Raw genomic sequence first — 18,169 nt, forward strand, 5'->3', positions numbered from 1 at the left:
CATTTGTTGATTTCAAACCGGATAGCCGCCTTATACGGTAAAACATGACGTCGAAACCGAAAGGTGGCCAAAGGTTCAGCGGTTTGGAAGATGGTAAAACACTTGTGCAAAAGGTGGATCTGGATACGATATTAGTGGAAGAAATAGGTCAATTCGGCTGGTACCAGCTCAGGACTTCAGTTTTATCAGCTCTAATGGTGATTTTTGCAGCATGGGCAGCCAGTGAATATGTTTTTACAACTGCTCGTATTAATACCAGGTAACGATAACCCTATTTCTATGAATATATATATATATATACTAGCTGATCCCGCAAACGTTGTTTTGCAAAAAAATTAAAGTTTTTAATTAACAAATTAAAGATAAGGATTGATCGTAGAGGGGTGAAAATTTAGGGTTGTATGTATTTTTGTATGCTGTATCATAATAAAATAAAAACCAAAAAAATTGTCTAAAAAATAAAATAAAAAATTTAGGGGTGGACCACCCTAATCACTTAGGGGTATGGAAAATAGATAGTAGCCGATTCTCAGACCTACTGAATACGGATATAAAATTTGGTAAAAATCGGTCAAGCTGTTTCAGAGGAGTTCAAGTTCGAACACCGTGACACGAGAATTTTATATATTAGATATATATATAAAATATATATATATATGGCATTTTTAAAAAAAATTTGTTTGATAAAATCTAAATTTAATGAAATCTTAATTAATAAACACTACAAAATAAAAACACGACGCGGCGTGGACAGGACTCCCAGCAGGTGCACTAATGATATAGTTGAGGTTGCGAGAAGTCACAGCCCATAGACTCCCCCTGCAAAGAACAGGCTTTTCCTGAAGATATCTTAGAGGGGATATACCATGATCGCCACACTTGGCAGGCGGGTTGGCGATCAGAGTCTGATATATCGAGGATGATGCTGCTCCTTTTGAAGCAGTGGCAATCCTATATCATTCATGCACATAGTGTGTATCCCAGGAATTGTACGCATACATATACATAAATAAATATATACGTGTATATATATATATATATATATATATATATATATATATTATACATTTATATTACATATATTACAGCTGTTTGTTTATTTATTTATTAAGTATTCTTTATTGTACACGTTAAGATACTTAATATACAGAAAAGTACAATGGGCGGTCTTATCACACAAGGCAATCTCTTACTAAGAGATAGATAATTATAGGTCTAGTGTAAATATATGTGTAAAGGCTTTAGAGAATTGAAGTGTTTGTGGCTAAATAATCTACAGTACAACCTTCAAAACATATCATAATGATATATTAAGAAAAGCATTTAAGAAATTCGAAAATAAATTATTGTTGTTTTTATTTCTACAGACTTTGTATGTACAGAAGTTATTGACCTGATGCATTCATAGAGAATTAATTAATTATGTTACACTTAAGAATGATCACTTTATACAGGTTGATCGTAAGTACTTATGAAAGATTTTCGCTGCAAAATAAGCTATACATTCACCCCTTTAAAGCCTTTATTTATAAACAATCACTTGTACGAAAGAAATATTCTTCTATGTTCCTCATTACGATACCTCTGAAATCATAAGAGTTAGAATCTTGAAATTTGCTTGAAGTATTTTCTTTATCGAGTAGTCACTAATTTTTTAAAATTCCTGTCGTGAAAAGGGTTGAAGGTGGTTATTCCAAAAATTGCCTATTTTCAAATAATAGTTCTTTTGGAAATCGATTTTGTCAGAATTTTTCGATGTGTTTAAAACCCATAGAACAAACCGTGGAGTACAATTAAGTAGTCAATATAAAAACCAAAAGTCTCCCTGTATGTATATTTCGACTAGATTTCGTGTCTAAAAGTAAGAAATTCAAAATATTCTTGAATATTACAGGTGCTTGATTCCTGAATGTGAATACGAGGGTGTCTCCGAATTCGCACCTTCCTGGATTCTGAATGCAGTACCAGGGACTAGTGATACTTCTTTTAACGGCTGCCAAAGGTATTCCAACATCAGCGCCAACGTCCGACAGGGTTACTGCCCTGCAGAACTGTTTAACAAGGAGAAAGTTGTGGATTGCGAGGATTTCGTTTACCAGAATACAGATACTGTTGTTTACGATGTAAGTTTTCATGATATTATCAAAATTCAGATCTATTTTCATTTTGTTTTTTGTCAATCATTCTGTGTATTATTTTGAATCATACTGTATAGTGTTATTTTTATCTCATTCACGGTAGAGCTTCTTGTTTTCACATAACATCGTGGGTTTGGTTTGTTATTTACAAAATAATTATATCATTGTTCAAAAATTATGACACAACCTAAGAAAAACACATCGAGTAATAAATCTAAAATCAAGTGCATGACTTTCAAAACTATTTAAAAATTTAGCATGGAATATTGTATTTTAATGCTATTTGGAATAAGCAACGAAATTAGAACTATAGTCAGAAAAGGTTGTATAGGAGATGAAAGAGTTCAACCCAATGACGATGTTTAACGAATGTTCAGTTTTCCTAAAGCCAGGACAGAGACGATGTACTAATGCAATGTTAATGCGTTTCAAGCTGCAAGTACAATCGCGCCGACAAATGTATATTTAAAAAAATTATAACTTTTAATACTGTTAGAGTGCAAAATTGTTCACTTAGACCAGAGTTACCCAAACTTTTTTGTGTCGTAGACCCCTTGCCATGTTTTTCCGTGTTGGGTAGACCCCCTACTTACCTAATATTGATTTCCTATAAATTTCTAACTGTAGTGAAGTTTAGTGTTAAAAACTTAAAGTAAAAACACATGTCAATTTATACATTTATTAATTGAATTTAAATTAAAACTACTCAAAATAAAATTTTGTATCTGCTCTGTAAAATATACGTAACATTAAATAAACTATAAATAAAATCACATAAAATATATACTTCATAGGTACTTTTATAAATAATGTAAATGTTTTAATATTATATGATAGTATGATGTGAAAAAATAGGTACTATCAGTGTATGTGTTGAGATCCACTATCGTAGACCACCATTTTCATTTCATGGACCTCCAAATTTTTTTCGCTGACGTAGACCCCTTGCAGGTTGTCATAGACCCCCAGGGGTTGATATAGACCACTTTGGGAATCACTGACTTAGACCATAATGGAAGGTACCTAAATTGTAGATGCATCTTTTAGGTAATTTTTATAGAATGAACAAAGTTATATCCTCAAAGAAATCCATTTTGTCTCACGTCATATCAGATGTAGGAGAAACACCACCTATCACCATTATTTTAGTCGTAAATATCCACTGAAGCATAGGATAGATTAGATGACTCCATAGATTGATTTTTTTTTGGCCCCCGCTATTGGCGGCCTCTCGTACCCCTAATTTGTTACGATCAAGGTCTTTGTTTACAAATAAGTTTTTCAAATTTTTATCTTTATTCTTCGCTCACTTTCATTCTTCTCAATTTCTTTTATTCTTACCTTTTTTCCTTCACAATATCTTTCATTTTGTTCTTTCATTCCTTCTTGCTTTCATCGCCTTACTTCCATCATCTTATTACTCTTAGGTGGCAAGGTACATTTCTTTTATTCTTTATTTTATTACTTATCCTATTTTTTTTTTAAATCACAGTTTTCTTTTTTTTGGGTTTGGCTTTTTTTAATACAATACTACTTTGTTCTTATTCTACTTTAAGTTTATTTATCCTATTATTAATTGACTAGTTATTTGTGCAGTTTATTTTGTACCTACTTATCTATATTGTTTTACCATAGATTGATAGGACTGGTTGAAAGTGCATCCAGAATCTTGTGATGTTCCTCTGCCTTGTGCGTGGCAGTCCAATGCTGCGCTTACCCATGGTCTGCATTTCAGACAGACATACAGCCCTAGTAACATATCTGATGCTACTCCAGCTTGCACGGTTTTATCAGCTACTTTCATTCCAATGGCCTAAGCAGCAGTTCGAAATTGAACTTAAAGATTAAAAAAGGAGTTGTGAGACCACAGACCTGCAAGAATTAAAGGTATTTTATCATTTTCAGTACGGCTTAGCTTGTGATGAATGGAGACGTACGTTGATTGGGTCAGTTCGTACGTTCGGTACGCTGCTAGCGTTGCCCATCACCGGCTACGTGTCAGACCGTTGGGGAAGACGAGTGGCGCTCACCATCAACGCTGTGAACACCGCCTGGTTGGGTGCCGTCCGGTATTTCGCTGACACTTACATCGGTTTCCTCGTGTCCGAAGTCGTCGAGGCTACCTTCGGATCTGGTGGATTTTCCTGCGCCTATATTCTGTGTAAGAACCATGTCTTTTTTTATTCCATCATTTTATCTTAGGTTGAAATATTGTCTTACCATGACAACCATTACCATTAAGAAGCTAATGCTAAAAGTAAGGGAATTTAGAACTAAATATCTAGGTAGAACATAAGTTAAATTAATATAACAATGTAACAAAGGATACATTTTAGGAATAAATGTAAAACGTTCAAAATTTAATAGATAAAGTGATATACGAAGTAGACCAAATAAATAAGAAGGAATAATTGTAACTGTAATATTGTTTAAATTGGAGAAGAGAGTAAGATTATGTTTGGAAGGAGGAAAAAGAAATTGTGATGGAAGACATACGAAAAGAGTGTGTGATGCATGGACGAGACAATAGAAATAATTGAAAAAGTATTCCATTGAAAAATAAAATCCGTGTCCCTTCCAAAGATGGCATTTAATGAGAGGTCCCCAATAATGGAACCACAAAAAAAATTGGAAGAAGCAGCTTTCCAATAGTGGGTGTAAGTTGTAACGAAGATACAAATGATTGACAAGTTAAATTAGTAATGTGCATGCCAAGAAGCGCTCTAAACAGATGCATTTGATATGATAGACGTTATGCTACTATCCATGTTGAGCTTTATTCATCTTCATTGATATTAAGCTCGAAGAATCAGGAGGTGTGTCAGCTAAAAACAGATAACCACTAAAGCCTTAAAAATATAAAGTGAAGACCGTGGCCAAAAAAACTAAGTCCAACGTCCAACCGCAAGTGGGACTAAATACCTTATTTAAGGTTGCCTAAAAATACTGGTAGCAGCCAGACTGTTACACGTCCTATTGGAAATCAATAGTAGATACGTATACCTAGGTATAGATGCCCTAATTCTTTCTGCTTCTTCTCTACAACTATAACACCTTGCAAAGTAGAGTGGAAAAAAGTCGACGATCAATAAAAGTTCTGATAGAAGTTACAATGTTGAATAAATGAAAATAAATGAAAACCTTCTTAATATTCATAATATTACAATTATAACGGTGGCGCCGTGTATTCGAGCCAGTCGACACAAACGCAACGCCAAAAGTTTAACCCTTTCCACTCCAATGTCGAGTGTCACTCGACACTGATTTTGTTCCACAAGCTCCACTGTCGAGTGATACTCGACATGGTGCAGTACTTCTTTTTGCGGAAAATTTTAAAACAGGAAAGATTTTTGTTACTAAAATGTTTGAATCGCGAATGAATGAAACATATTCTAGAATCGCAAGATACTATAATTCAATTAAATTTTATCGATGCTACATAACAGCCTTGGAGTAGAAAGGGTTAAACGCGGCACAAAACAACCCTGCCGCGTGTGACGGAGCTGGCCAGCGGACCCTAGTAGAAACAGTTCGAATATGCGTACACTGCAGTCTGCGTTGCTCTTTATAAATTGTAGCTAGTATATACTTTAGTTATATTAAGTTTTCGTGTTATACACTTGATTATGCTTAGGTAAATACTACTGAAATAGTTTATTGTAAAATAGTTATTAGTCATTCATTGAAATATTCTTTATAATTTATAAAAATTACAATTGACTTTAGATAAAAATTAATCGGAGAATCCAGTTATGATCAATTAAATAGATAAGATTTAAGGTCGTTAGCTTCGATACTAAATATGAAAGAAAAGAAACTATATTCATTAACTAAAACCAACTAAACTAAAAGCAACTGTTGAGTTTCTCGTCGGCTCTTCAGAACTGCCTTCCGAACCGGTGGTAGCTTCCTGTATGGATAACAATGCCGACATTTTATATTGATTGACGATTTCAAAATGCTTGTTACTGCCTATTTAAATAAAGGATATTTTGATTATTATGACTTATATGTAATGTGTACACGTGTGATATATATAATACTTTTGAAATAACATAATTTCATATTTAATGGAATCAGGCGTTACCTCGCGGGAGTCCATCCTAAGCAAGAAAAGGACCAATATTTAACCACTTCCGCACATGCAGTGGTAGTCGTGCAACAAAGTGCACTGCCCGCCAGCCCGTTGATAAATGCGTATGCGGCATACAATGCGAATCACACAACCGCCACCGCCAAATCCCTCAACACGTGTTTCACCCCTCCACGGGGCATCTTCAGGAGTTATGTTACACCGATTAGTGCCAAACACAGAGTCTAAGAGAGAACTCTGTGTTTGGTGGAAATGGCTAAATATTGGTCCTTTTCTTGCTTAATATTGACACCTCTGTCCGCGCTTACGTAAGCGCCGTGAGTTCCTTTCGAACTTGCGAAACCTAACTTAAATATATCTGTGTCAAATATTCCAATTCATACATAAAACCTTCATGGTTTTGACCTTGGCTATCTATTAAGAATGACATAGATTTCTTAACAAGAAGAAATATCATCGTCATTTCAATTGCTGGACCTTCTTTTTAGGACATGGATCCATGGATTTCCAATAATAAAGATTGGAAGCAGCATATAGCGTCTTACTCAATTTTAATCAGTTCAATCCATCTTACGGGAGGTCCTATTTCGCACCAATTCTGACATCTTTTGCAGACGATACGTGACTTGCAAATTCCTTGCGCAATATCAGTTACATAAAACTCCAATCTTTGCTATAACTTGCAGATATAACATCAACAATGACTTTAATCTCTTCGATAGTTTGCTTGTCTGCCAAAAACTTAATCCATAGCCAATAGTTGACTTTAGTCGTCAAATTCCTGGAAAGAACTCGAAAGCCAAAAACCATACCCATAGCCAATAGTTGACTTTAGTCGTCAAATTCCTGGAAAGAACTCAAAAGCCAAAAACCATACCCATAGCCAAGAGTTGACTTTAGTCGTCAAATTCCCGAAAAGGTTTATTTATAAGATACTGCTGCAATCCAATAGATTATAATTTTTTAAAAATAAACCTCAACATGTTTGAACACCGAAATAAAAAAGAACGCTGCCATAATTACATCACAAGTAATATCCGATTGTAATGTAAAACACTCTCACAAACGTGTTAGAGCAAGACACCGGCTGTACGGTGACTCGTACCAAATTGGTTAATAGTGAAACAACTAGCTGCTACAACATAACAACAGTACAGTGAAACAACAACTAACTACATAGATTTTGTTTTCAATGGATTCTCCCTGTTGTCCAAATGGCATTTGCATAATCCGCGAGTATAAGGTGGCAGTGCACAGAGTGGGCCTAGCCTAGGACCTTTATTTAAGACCATAGTCCGAGAGGCTTCTAGGGAAAATCGGCTCGGGTCGACAGTACTAATTTACCGGATTGAAAAGTATATGAAGATATATGGAGTATTCACATATACCATTGATATGTATTTCGACCATTTCAATACTTCCAAAATAATAATATAAATATACCATTTAATGTACCGTGAATAATTTTGAAACATGTAATAGTAACTTTCTACTTGTTTTAGCGTTTTGAGTATATTGCGAATTCAAAAATTTTGATTCCATCAATCTAAAAAAAATTCATAAATGATTGATTTTGATTTGATCTGATAAATGATTAAAAAATAATAATAAATAATTCATGGGACTGTCGGCATTGCGAACGATATATATCACGTATAAAGTATTCGTTTGAATCTTTGACTTTAAAATATTTAATATGTATGTCGTGTCTTTGTGGAGTCTCCTTTATTAATGTCGATTCCCCCGCGCGGCGCCCCTTTTATAGGTTTGCGAACAACTAGCGCCATCTGTCGACGCCGGCTGAAACTAAGATATAAAAGTGTATATTATTTACTTTGTAAATATTCAATCATAGACTTGACTTTATCCAAGTAGTAAACGTTTCTATGTACAAAGTACAAGCTTTTGCAATTTGATAGATAATGTTCGAAATTAAAAAATAAATGTATATATCAAAGAGCATTGCAAATGTCTTTATAGAAAATCATTATCTTTCGCGGCTTTTATAGTTTTTAGAAACCATATTAATAATTTACTGTATACATAACATGATTTTTAAATTTAATTGACTGTTTTTAAACACAGCCTTGTATAAAATTGCGCGTCTGTGGAAACATTTTTAATATAAGACCTCTTTAGGTGTCTAAAGTCGTAAGCCAGATGTTTTCTCTTACGCGCGATCACTTTTCAATCTTTTTTTATTTATGTGTGGTCCGATCTTTCTGCAATGATGTATAAAGTAAATTTTTAATGTCATATCACCTATAAATAAATACATAACAGAACCATTACTTATTACTTTAAATTTACTTTTAACTTATATGTACTGCTCGTATACATTATTTATTTAGAAAAAAAATTAGAACAATTTGGAAATGAATTAAATACGTTATAACATATTATTAAAAAAAACACGTAAATGAAATATTAATCAGAATTTTTTGTAATTTTTTAAAGTGAATTTAAAACTGTTACGATCATAAAAACGAAAGCTTGAAAAGTCGAGATTTAAAAATAAAACTTTTTTAATTCCGCCGATCGCGATCTTAATAAAATAATAAACGATCATAATAAAAATACGGAAGTATCTAAACAGTCTAAACCAAAAAGTATTTATTATTTTAAAACCAAAAGATTATATACTAATATAATATTCAAATGAGTCTTTTTGATAAGGGCTTACAATGTCATGTTATCATATACATGCGTACGCACGTGATATTTTATAATTTCTCATTGTAAAATCCCACATCACCAGTTATAACTAGATTAGCCTAATTTCTGATAAGGAATCTGAAATTCATAACTTTATCTTATGATAACTTTTTATCAGAATTTTTAAAACTTAAATATGTTAATATAAATAGATTATACGATTAGAAACGTCGCACGCGAGAGACGAAAGCTTTCTCCACAGTTGGGAAAGAGACTTTTCAGCAGGCATATTTGTTACCCTGAAATTTTAAACTCTATAGTAAATTATTGAGAGTAAAATTTATCCAAAATATATTTCTTTTATATACACTATTACAATACACAGCAATGTTGTGTGTCTCCCATTACACATTAAAAAGAGATAGGATAAAAATAAACTGATTCAGTTTACTGCCTTTAAATCGATAATTACATTATTCAAGGAGCTCAGTATGATTCTGATTTCTCTTTTTTCTCTCTCTTTTTTCATTCTTCTCCCGACTTACACGTGACATCTTTATAAATGATTAGAATTAGAAATGATATTCCTAAAGAAACAAAATAAATAGTTTCAGATTTTATTGACATTATTCTTCAAATTCATTTGACAAATTGACTACATTAATATGTATAAACATAGTGTTCTTTTTTAAATATGAAGTTACAAGTAACTAAAATATCAAATTCATTTGCATAGTCGATTTATTATCATTGTCTTGAACATTTCTGAACAAGTTAAAATCATTGACTCTGTGTTTGGCACTAATCGGTGTTACATAACTCCTGAAGATGCCCCGTGGAGGGGTGAAACATGTGTTGGGTAATTTAGCGGTGGCGGTTGTGTGATTCGCATTGTTTGCCGCATACGCATTTGTCAGCGGGCTGGCGGGCAGTGCACTTTGTTGCACGACTACCACTGCATGTGCGGAAGTGACTAAATATTGGTCCTTTTCTTACTTACGATGGACTTCCGCAAGGTAAGGCCTGATTCCATTAAATATGAAATAATGTTATGTTATTTCAAAAGTATTATACATATCTCATATGTACACATTACATATAAGTCATAATAATCAAAATATCCTTTATTTAAATAGGCAGTAATAAGCATTTTGAAATCGACAATCAATATAAAATCAGCATTGTTATCCATACAGGAAGCTACCACCGGCTCTGAAGGCAGTTCTGAAGAGCCGACGAGAAACTCAACAGTTGCTCTTTAACAATACAGTTTTATTTATTGCTTGACAATAATTAGCTTCCTGAATGCGCATCGACAATATTTAATTCCACGCATTAACATCAGTATAGTATTTTCGGATAGAATAATATACTTTTTCAATAAAATATCTTTAATATTGGTTTTAAATCTCTCCAGTGACATATCTTAAATTGATTTTGGAGTTTTATTGTACATATATATACCTTAGTCATAAATGATTTATTTAATTTACTTGTGAAAAGCAAGACCCAAAATGTTAACCTATATATATAGTAATAAAAATAAAGCCCCATAGATTTACTATATATATATATGTATATGTATATGTATATATATATATATATATATATATATATATATATATATATATATATATATAGTAAATCTATGGGGTTTGTGAAGATTCTTTATCACTCTTATAAGTATTAACATTAGAAATTTCTTTCCCACAGTGATGGAACTGGTTGGACCAAAATTCAGAGTAGCCGCCGGCGCCACAATGAACACATTCTTTGCAATCGGTCAAGTCACCATGGGCCTGATCGCATGGGGTGTTCCCAACTGGAGAAAACTAACCTTAGCTCTTTACATTCCTCAATTGTTCACCATCTCTTACTTCTGGATAATGTCAGAATCCATACGTTGGTACATGAGCAAAGGCAGGTACGACGAATCAGAAGCAGTGCTTAAAGAAGTTGCAAGAGTGAACAGGAAAGAGTTATCAGAGAAATCCTTGCACGCGTTAAGGAAGACAGCTGAAGAGGAGAAAGTTAAGCAGGCAAACGAACAGGCAGAAAGAGCTAATGAACCTTGGTTAATAACGCTTGTGTTTCGCCATAAAAGGATCTTGCTCCGCTGTTTCATTTCTCCCGTTTGGTGGATCACAACCACATTCATTTACTACGGAATGTCCATAAATTCTGTTAATATGTCTGGCAATCGTTATTTGAATTACGTCGCGGTGTCGGCGGTTGAAATTCCTGGTTTCTGGACAGCGGTTCTCCTCATGGGATTCATCGGCAGGAAACCAGTACTGACAGGTGCCTTCTGGATCTGTGCAGCCTGTCAGATCGCTTACATCTTCATGCCGGAAGGTAAGTTGTTCTAATTTCAAAATATTTGGTAAGTTTTCTAACATATCTCATAATATAACCAGCTAAAAGTTCGGAAGTTGAAGTCGCAGTGAGCAGGATACATAAATAGTACAGATGCCGGTGGAGGTAAAGGTTCTGGAGTCAAGTCCTTGGAGCGGTGAACGTGGTGGAAACCGTCCACCCACAAAAATAGATGACAGTGCTAAGTTCGGAAGACGCTATATCTAGGGAGCTTCCTAGCGATCCTATAGAAAATCTATGGAGCATGACTATGAAAGATAATGATTAGGTTTATTTACCATCATCTAATCAAAGATAAAAGATAAATTTCATTTTTTAAATCAGATAAAAAGGTTGCGCACCCCTGATTTAAATCATTCTAAACTTTTTAACAATACTTTTAAACTGGCCAGTATAAATAGCGTATATATGTATTTGATGATACATAAACTAAATTTATTCAACTCATTGTAGACTTGATGGAGACGTTATCAGTTAAAAAAAAGACAATTCATTCGATATATTATTGGCACTTTCACGATAAGTTATAAAGAGATAACATACTTTGTTATATACTTTTTTACGCACACTTCAAATTTACAGTAATAAATTAGACGTGATAAAATTCCACCTTAATTACATTTGGTTTCATATATTTTAATTGCAACATGAATTGAAGGACATACCACTTCATATTATAAACATACTTAACACTATATTTGCAATTCATTGACTAAAACCATAGATTAAATTCCTAAAAACATCCTTACTGACCCAATCTCGGAGTTCATTTTCCTCATTTACCCAGAAAACTTAAAGCGCCTTCCACTAATAATACTCAACCCATGTCAAGTGCGTGAGAAACACGTGATCTACCAAAGTGACGCAATACTATATGATTAATAAGATCTACCTTAAAAAGGACTCCTGTCCTGAGGTCTGTAGCTTCCATTGCAGAACCTTAAGGTTCCAGCGGTAATATGTTATGCGTGCAATGTTGCCTGGCTATCACCTCAACTTGATATTCCTCGAAGCTATACTAGTTACTTATCAATTGTAATACTGTAATCAAAAAGTAAGCTGTATTTGTTATTAAAATTTAAATTCTTTGTTTATTCTTCCCCTCAAAAAATGCACTTTTGCTGAAGCTTTTTCCAGTCCTCGAAACATTCGGAATAGTCTTAAATTGGTACAGCCTTGAAGACCTTCTTCAATTTAGTTTTTGTCTCCTCGTATCAAAACAGAGTTCTCGCATTAGTGTTACAAGTTTTCTGAACAACCAGACGTCGCACGGAACCAAATCAGGTTAAAACAGAGGTTGCAGAACGATATCGGTAGTGTTTTTTGACGTTTTTTTTTTTGATATGTCGCATTTGATAAAGTCAAAAGATTTACTTTAGATAAACAGACGCTTGGATAAAGTTATAGTAAGGTCTACCAACAATTTCACTTTACTTTTTGATCGCAATAATATAAGCTCAAACTATTTATTTTTTTATTTATTACAGCGTTTATTTATTTCAAGTATATCTGTATGATTGTCACTAACTTAGGTCATAAATTAATGTAATGATACGTAAAAACCCAAGGCTGAGTCAATCAGAGATATAATCTAGTTTGAAATACATGAATAATCATGAATTATCTTTTTATCTATTATAGTATAAAAATTGGTATAAAATGTAAATTCATCATCTTCAAAATAATCCTCGTTCGATAAAACACACTTTTGCCAACGCTTTTTCCAGTTTTCGAAACAGTGAGAGATGTCTTTTTCCGATAAAACCTTCAAGAACCTCTTTGATACAGTTTTTATTTCCGCGATCGTTTCAAAACTGCATTCCCACATTAGCCTTTTGAGTTTGCTGAATATCCAGAAGTCGTATGGAGCCAAATCAGGCGAAGATGGTGGTTGCGTAACGATATGAGTAGAGTTTTTGGCAAAAAAGTCGTAAAGAACCAATGCATGTCATCGACCAATTGAAACACAAAACTTTCATCAAAATTATTTCGGCTTAGTCAAGTGATATTCCTACTTTTAAATAAAAATTGGCAAAAAAAACTTTTAAGTTAAACGGTTTTTTAAACGGTTTTATTTGATTCCCATACTGTGGTGGTTATGAAACGTAAACGAAAGTAGTATTGGAACGGTGTCCATCATGAATTTTAAATTTTGACATAATCATCGTGTTTTACTAGTGTAGCCCTTTCGATACCCATATTGAGGGGGTTAAGGAAAAACATGTAATCCGCCATTTTGTATCGGCGGCCATCTTAGATTTATAATGTTATTGATTTTATTATATTGTATTGTCATCTAAATTAAATGTCTGTACCAAATTTCAGATCAATCTGACAACGGGAAGGTGCTTAAATTTCAATTTCTAATTTTGACTCAAATAAATAAACAAAATAATTCAGTGCGCGTCGAACTAAATAAAACCGTTTAAAAACAGACGCTTGGCCAATATTGTAGACATTTCTACTAGTCTAGAAGAAAAATACCTCCCCTCCCAATGTTTTGAATGACTATTTCATCTTAGTTTTTGATCACAGTAGTATATAACAATATTTATTTTGTATTGGAATGCGATAGACCAATAATTTCTGATATAAAAAAGCATGAAGCACAATTATTGACATTAATACATAGAAATCCTAATTTTAAAAACGCATCTTCTTACCTATATTATCATTACGATATTTATTATTTCTGGAAAGGTTGATTTTTGCATAGGGTGTACCGTAATTTATAGGAAGCTATACATTCAACCCTTTAAAGCATTCAAATCCGTAACAAATCACCCTGTATACTTTAAAATCACGACAATAAATATATATATCAAAATTATCAAAAGTGTGACTTGCATTATTTTACCATATTTTATAATACAGTACAAGAATAGCGTTGTCTCTTTTACGTTTCGTTGTCATTTCAGCCGAGAAATCCACTGCTGAATTTGGATATCCCAAATACAATCTAGAACAACTGATGATGACTGGAGCAGTCATCACCAGGTTTTTAGTTCTTTGTTGAATTCATTTTAATTCAAATCCCACAGATACGACAGATATTGCAAGCATTTTATCTGTGTACACAGAGGTTTTTTATCAAAGTATCTCTATTACCGCACATAGGCATTCCCCATTGATTTTTTTTGTAAGAAATTGGAAGGGGCTAGTGTTCAGCAAGTGTTGCGGTTTATTTGCTAATTACATAAAAAATACTTGAAAATTAATTAATATTTATTAACTATTGTAGATTACCTCTTTCTTCGTTTATATTCTATTGCAGATCTGTAGCTACATCTTGAAAATTTAAACCCATATACGCCCTCTGTAAGGCATTGACCTCCCGTAAATTTCTTTATAGCATTTAAAGAAATTTTCTTACTTAGTCTTGAACCTAAACATCACCAGTGATTTCAATTCCGATTTGAAAGCATCCTGCGTTATCGTCGTCGACCATCAGTAATAGCTTTTTACGTCTTCGGCCATGTTCGCAGGACGATACAAAGCAAAGAACCTGGTATATTAACACTGATTACACAAAAACTAATTTAAAAAACAAATAACTATTAACATTCAAGAGATAGATATGCCATGTTATAAGGTACTGTATCTGTGATAGAGCTTCTGCACGATACCACCTACTTAAATGTAATCCGACATTTGCGCTGATGAAAGAGATTGCCATCTGGTAATTTCGGCGAATCTCTCTCGCGTGGGACACAAGGGCACTCTGTGTTTGGCACTAATCGATGTAACATAGCCCCTGAAGATGCCCCGTGGAGGGGTGAAACACGTGATGAGTGATTTGGCGATGGCAGTTGTGTGATTCGCATTGTTTGCCGCATACGCATTTATCAGCTGGCTGGCGGGCGGTGCACTTTGTTGCACGACTACTACTGCATGTGTGGAAGTAGCTAAATATTGTTCCTTTTCTTACTTTTAAACATTGATTTATAAAAATATGACATACTACCAATTTGTTTAAAAACATCTCTCAGGGTTATCACTTTATGGTGTCTAAGCTTGAAACTATTGGAGCTTTGGTTAGGCTGTTAGTTTGGTTAGGTTGTTTGCCGCATACGCATTTATCAGCGTGCTGGCGGGCGGTGCACTTTGTTGCACGACTACCACTGCATGTGCGGAAGTAGCTAAATATTGGTCCTTTTCTTACTTAAAAACAATTTTGTCACTTTACAGATTTCTACGCGATATCGTTGACTGTCTACCTGATCGGAAAGTACAGCATCGCAATGGTGATGACATCTATTTACGTGTATACCGCAGAGCTCTACCCTACAAAATACCGGCACAGTCTTTTCGCATTCTCATCAATGATGGGAAGGATTGGATCCATCCTCGCACCACTGACACCTGCTTTTGTAAGTTAAACAATCCTATATTTATAAACCTCGATTATATATCGATATTTTTTTACTCGTGGGGGAATCCTGAATGGGATATTCCACCGCTACCTGAATTCCGCCAGCTAACACCCCTATTTAGCATACAAGTGTAGTTTTAACGGAGATTGCGCAGTGCATTGAATCCTTACTTGAAACGGATCACTCCGACTTCGTCGCCAAGGCCATGCTAAGAGGGTTGTAGAAAGGCGCGGTATAACACCTTACGATGTCCAGGTCTCCAACTGCGGATGGAGAGCTCAGATGTTCTTTCTCTCTCTCTCTCCGTCGCCTCCTTCTGCGACATCACTTTTTCGCAGAAGGTTATATCAGGGCTCCTTAACTGCTCGTTCTGTACTATCGCTATAACAAAGCCTGATAAAAGGAGATCATTCCCCACAGTATCTATAATATGTTGACGGTTCCTTGTCTATGCGACACAGGTACTTACCAAAGCATCCATGTCCTGAAAACACCTGCACAATCCGAAATGTTAGAGTACCGTACAGCCCATTTGTCCTCAAGTCAAACAAAGATATTAATCATAATAAACAACTTAAATGCCTAACAAAAATATTTGAAATTTCGTAAAAGAAGAAATAGTTAAAAACCGCTAAAACTGTGAACTTTATGCAAACTTTTTTTTGATTTTTTTACAATATTATTATAAGCAAATTAATTGTTATCTATTACTATGTGCTATTTTGTATCGTATCATCTCTAGTATTAAAATTAGGCCATCCTCTGTCTTAGCTACTAGACTTCCTGTCTATTACAGATTATACTATGACTGTTAAAACAGGAAGATTATCTTTCAAATAGACATACTCCTTGATCAAAATGTAAGGTGAAATTGTCATTTAAACTCCCGAGCATTAGGAAGAAGGGTAATTTTTTTCCTAAGTTGGTAGGACTGTCTATAATATTTGCCAATTGTCTGTTTGTCAAAAATTGAAATATCTACTCAGCCCAAAACATTTAGAATGACGTTTTTGTCTTAATCGAGTTATATGTACACCAATACCTCACTTTGCGTCGTGGTTACGTTCCAAAAAAAACACGACGCAAACTGAAACGCCGCAAAGTGAATGTAGATTTTTTACAGCAAAAAATTGAACAAAGTAGCAATCCATGTAAAGATCAAAGATAGGTTCCAGGGCTGCGAAAATACAACTTTTTAAAAGTAAACATTTAAAAAACAAAAATAGTATAACTCTGCCAATAAATAAATCGGAAAAATATATTACTTTTTTGTAACCAGAAACAACACGTTAAAATTTATATAAATTTATTATTCTCTTTAAAAAAAAGCAAAACACACTAAGTACGTAATTCAAACTGAACTCCAAAATTAGCAAAACAAAATGAAAATATAACTATATTAAAATTGCGTTAATTTTTAGTTAGAAAGGGAATCCCCAAGTTTTGATGGCATGGCGCGATTAGAAACAAAAGTGTTGCCATCTTTTGGGAAAAATATATTAAAAAAATCAAAGACTCGAACCCAAAACAACGCAACCTCGAAAATCTAACGACGCACAGAGAAAATTAGTACTAATTTAACAGCGACGCAACTTTGAAAAAAACGCAAAACGAAACGACGCAAAGCGAGGTATTGGTGTACATGTTATAAATCCTGTTCCAGGGGGCAGCAGTCTGGGATGACTTACCCTTCGCTCTCTTCGCCGGGTTTGCTCTTCTATCCGGCACCCTGGTCCTCATCACCCCCGAGACGCTGGGCTCAAAGCTTCCTGATACCATGGAGGAAGCGGAGCAGATTGGCAAAAAGAAGACATCTACGTGATTTCAGTTATTGAGTTAGGCTTTAGAGTTTACGGTATATTACGAGTAGGTAAGGTATTAATATATAAGATGTTCTTTACTTGGCTCTGTCCTGAACATCTTTGAGTGACTGCAGCTTTTCTTAAGTTACTCCTCAGTTTCAATGTACCTTTATGCAGTTTTATGAGTTATTCTAAGTGTGATGCCATTGTTAGCAAGATGTATTTTATGTCTATAACATCTCAGCTAGATTTCTCGAAGCTTGTCTGTTATATCAAGCATGCATAGGTTATGTTACGGTCGTTCCATTATAAAGTAAATTTAACTCTTGCACCATGTATCATATAATGAATGGCTATATAAGATACTAACAGATATTTTATCTTTATCGAAAATTAAAAAAGAAATCTTTTATTAATTCTATTATTTTTATTAACAATTTGAGTAAATATGGTCATACGCGTTTTCGATCAAAAGACTCATAAAAAATTATTTAAATAATATATCAGTGACAGTTATGTGTGAATTTTAACAAACATTTATAACAGCGCCATCTATGAAGCGCAACAAATATTATCGTAACTAATTTTAGTGCTCTGAATTTCGTAAATCAAAAACTTTGAATCAATGCATTTTTGAGGTTACAAATTATGATGATGTAAGTATTTTAGTATTCATGTTCTATATTGCAGGCTTACGGTCACAACACTTTAATATCAAATTAGTCTTGGGCG

General features: G+C 34.0%; 1 protein-coding gene across 1 annotated transcript; it reads left to right on the forward strand.

Moving 5' to 3' along the window:
• Positions 1 to 44: 44 nt before the first annotated feature.
• Positions 45 to 17,457, forward strand: LOC137918492 (organic cation transporter protein-like). The gene is made up of 6 exons (XM_068761314.1): positions 45 to 259; positions 1,895 to 2,123; positions 4,044 to 4,299; positions 10,600 to 11,241; positions 15,451 to 15,632; positions 17,299 to 17,457. The coding sequence occupies exons 1-6, from the start codon at positions 45 to 47 to the stop codon at positions 17,455 to 17,457; spliced, it is 1,683 nt and encodes a 560-aa protein (XP_068617415.1).
• The last annotated feature ends 712 nt before the right edge of the window (positions 17,458 to 18,169 follow it).

This window comes from Battus philenor, unplaced genomic scaffold (genome assembly GCF_028537555.1).
Source record: "Battus philenor isolate CCGP_79_NKW_IND1 unplaced genomic scaffold, ilBatPhil1.0.hap1 SCAF_14, whole genome shotgun sequence".
Taxonomy (NCBI): Eukaryota; Metazoa; Arthropoda; class Insecta; order Lepidoptera; family Papilionidae; genus Battus; species Battus philenor.

What these genes read in the sequence shown, in the direction of transcription:
- LOC137918492 (XM_068761314.1), top strand. Translation starts at nt 45, where the DNA reads ATGACGTCGAAACCGAAAGGTGGCCAAAGGTTCAGCGGTTTGGAAGAT. An exon ending in ACTGCTCGTATTAATACCAG is followed by an intron (nt 260 to 1,894) that starts GTAACGATAACC and finishes TGAATATTACAG; the next exon opens with GTGCTTGATTCCTGAATGTG. An exon ending in CACCACTGACACCTGCTTTT is followed by an intron (nt 15,633 to 17,298) that starts GTAAGTTAAACA and finishes ATCCTGTTCCAG; the next exon opens with GGGGCAGCAGTCTGGGATGA.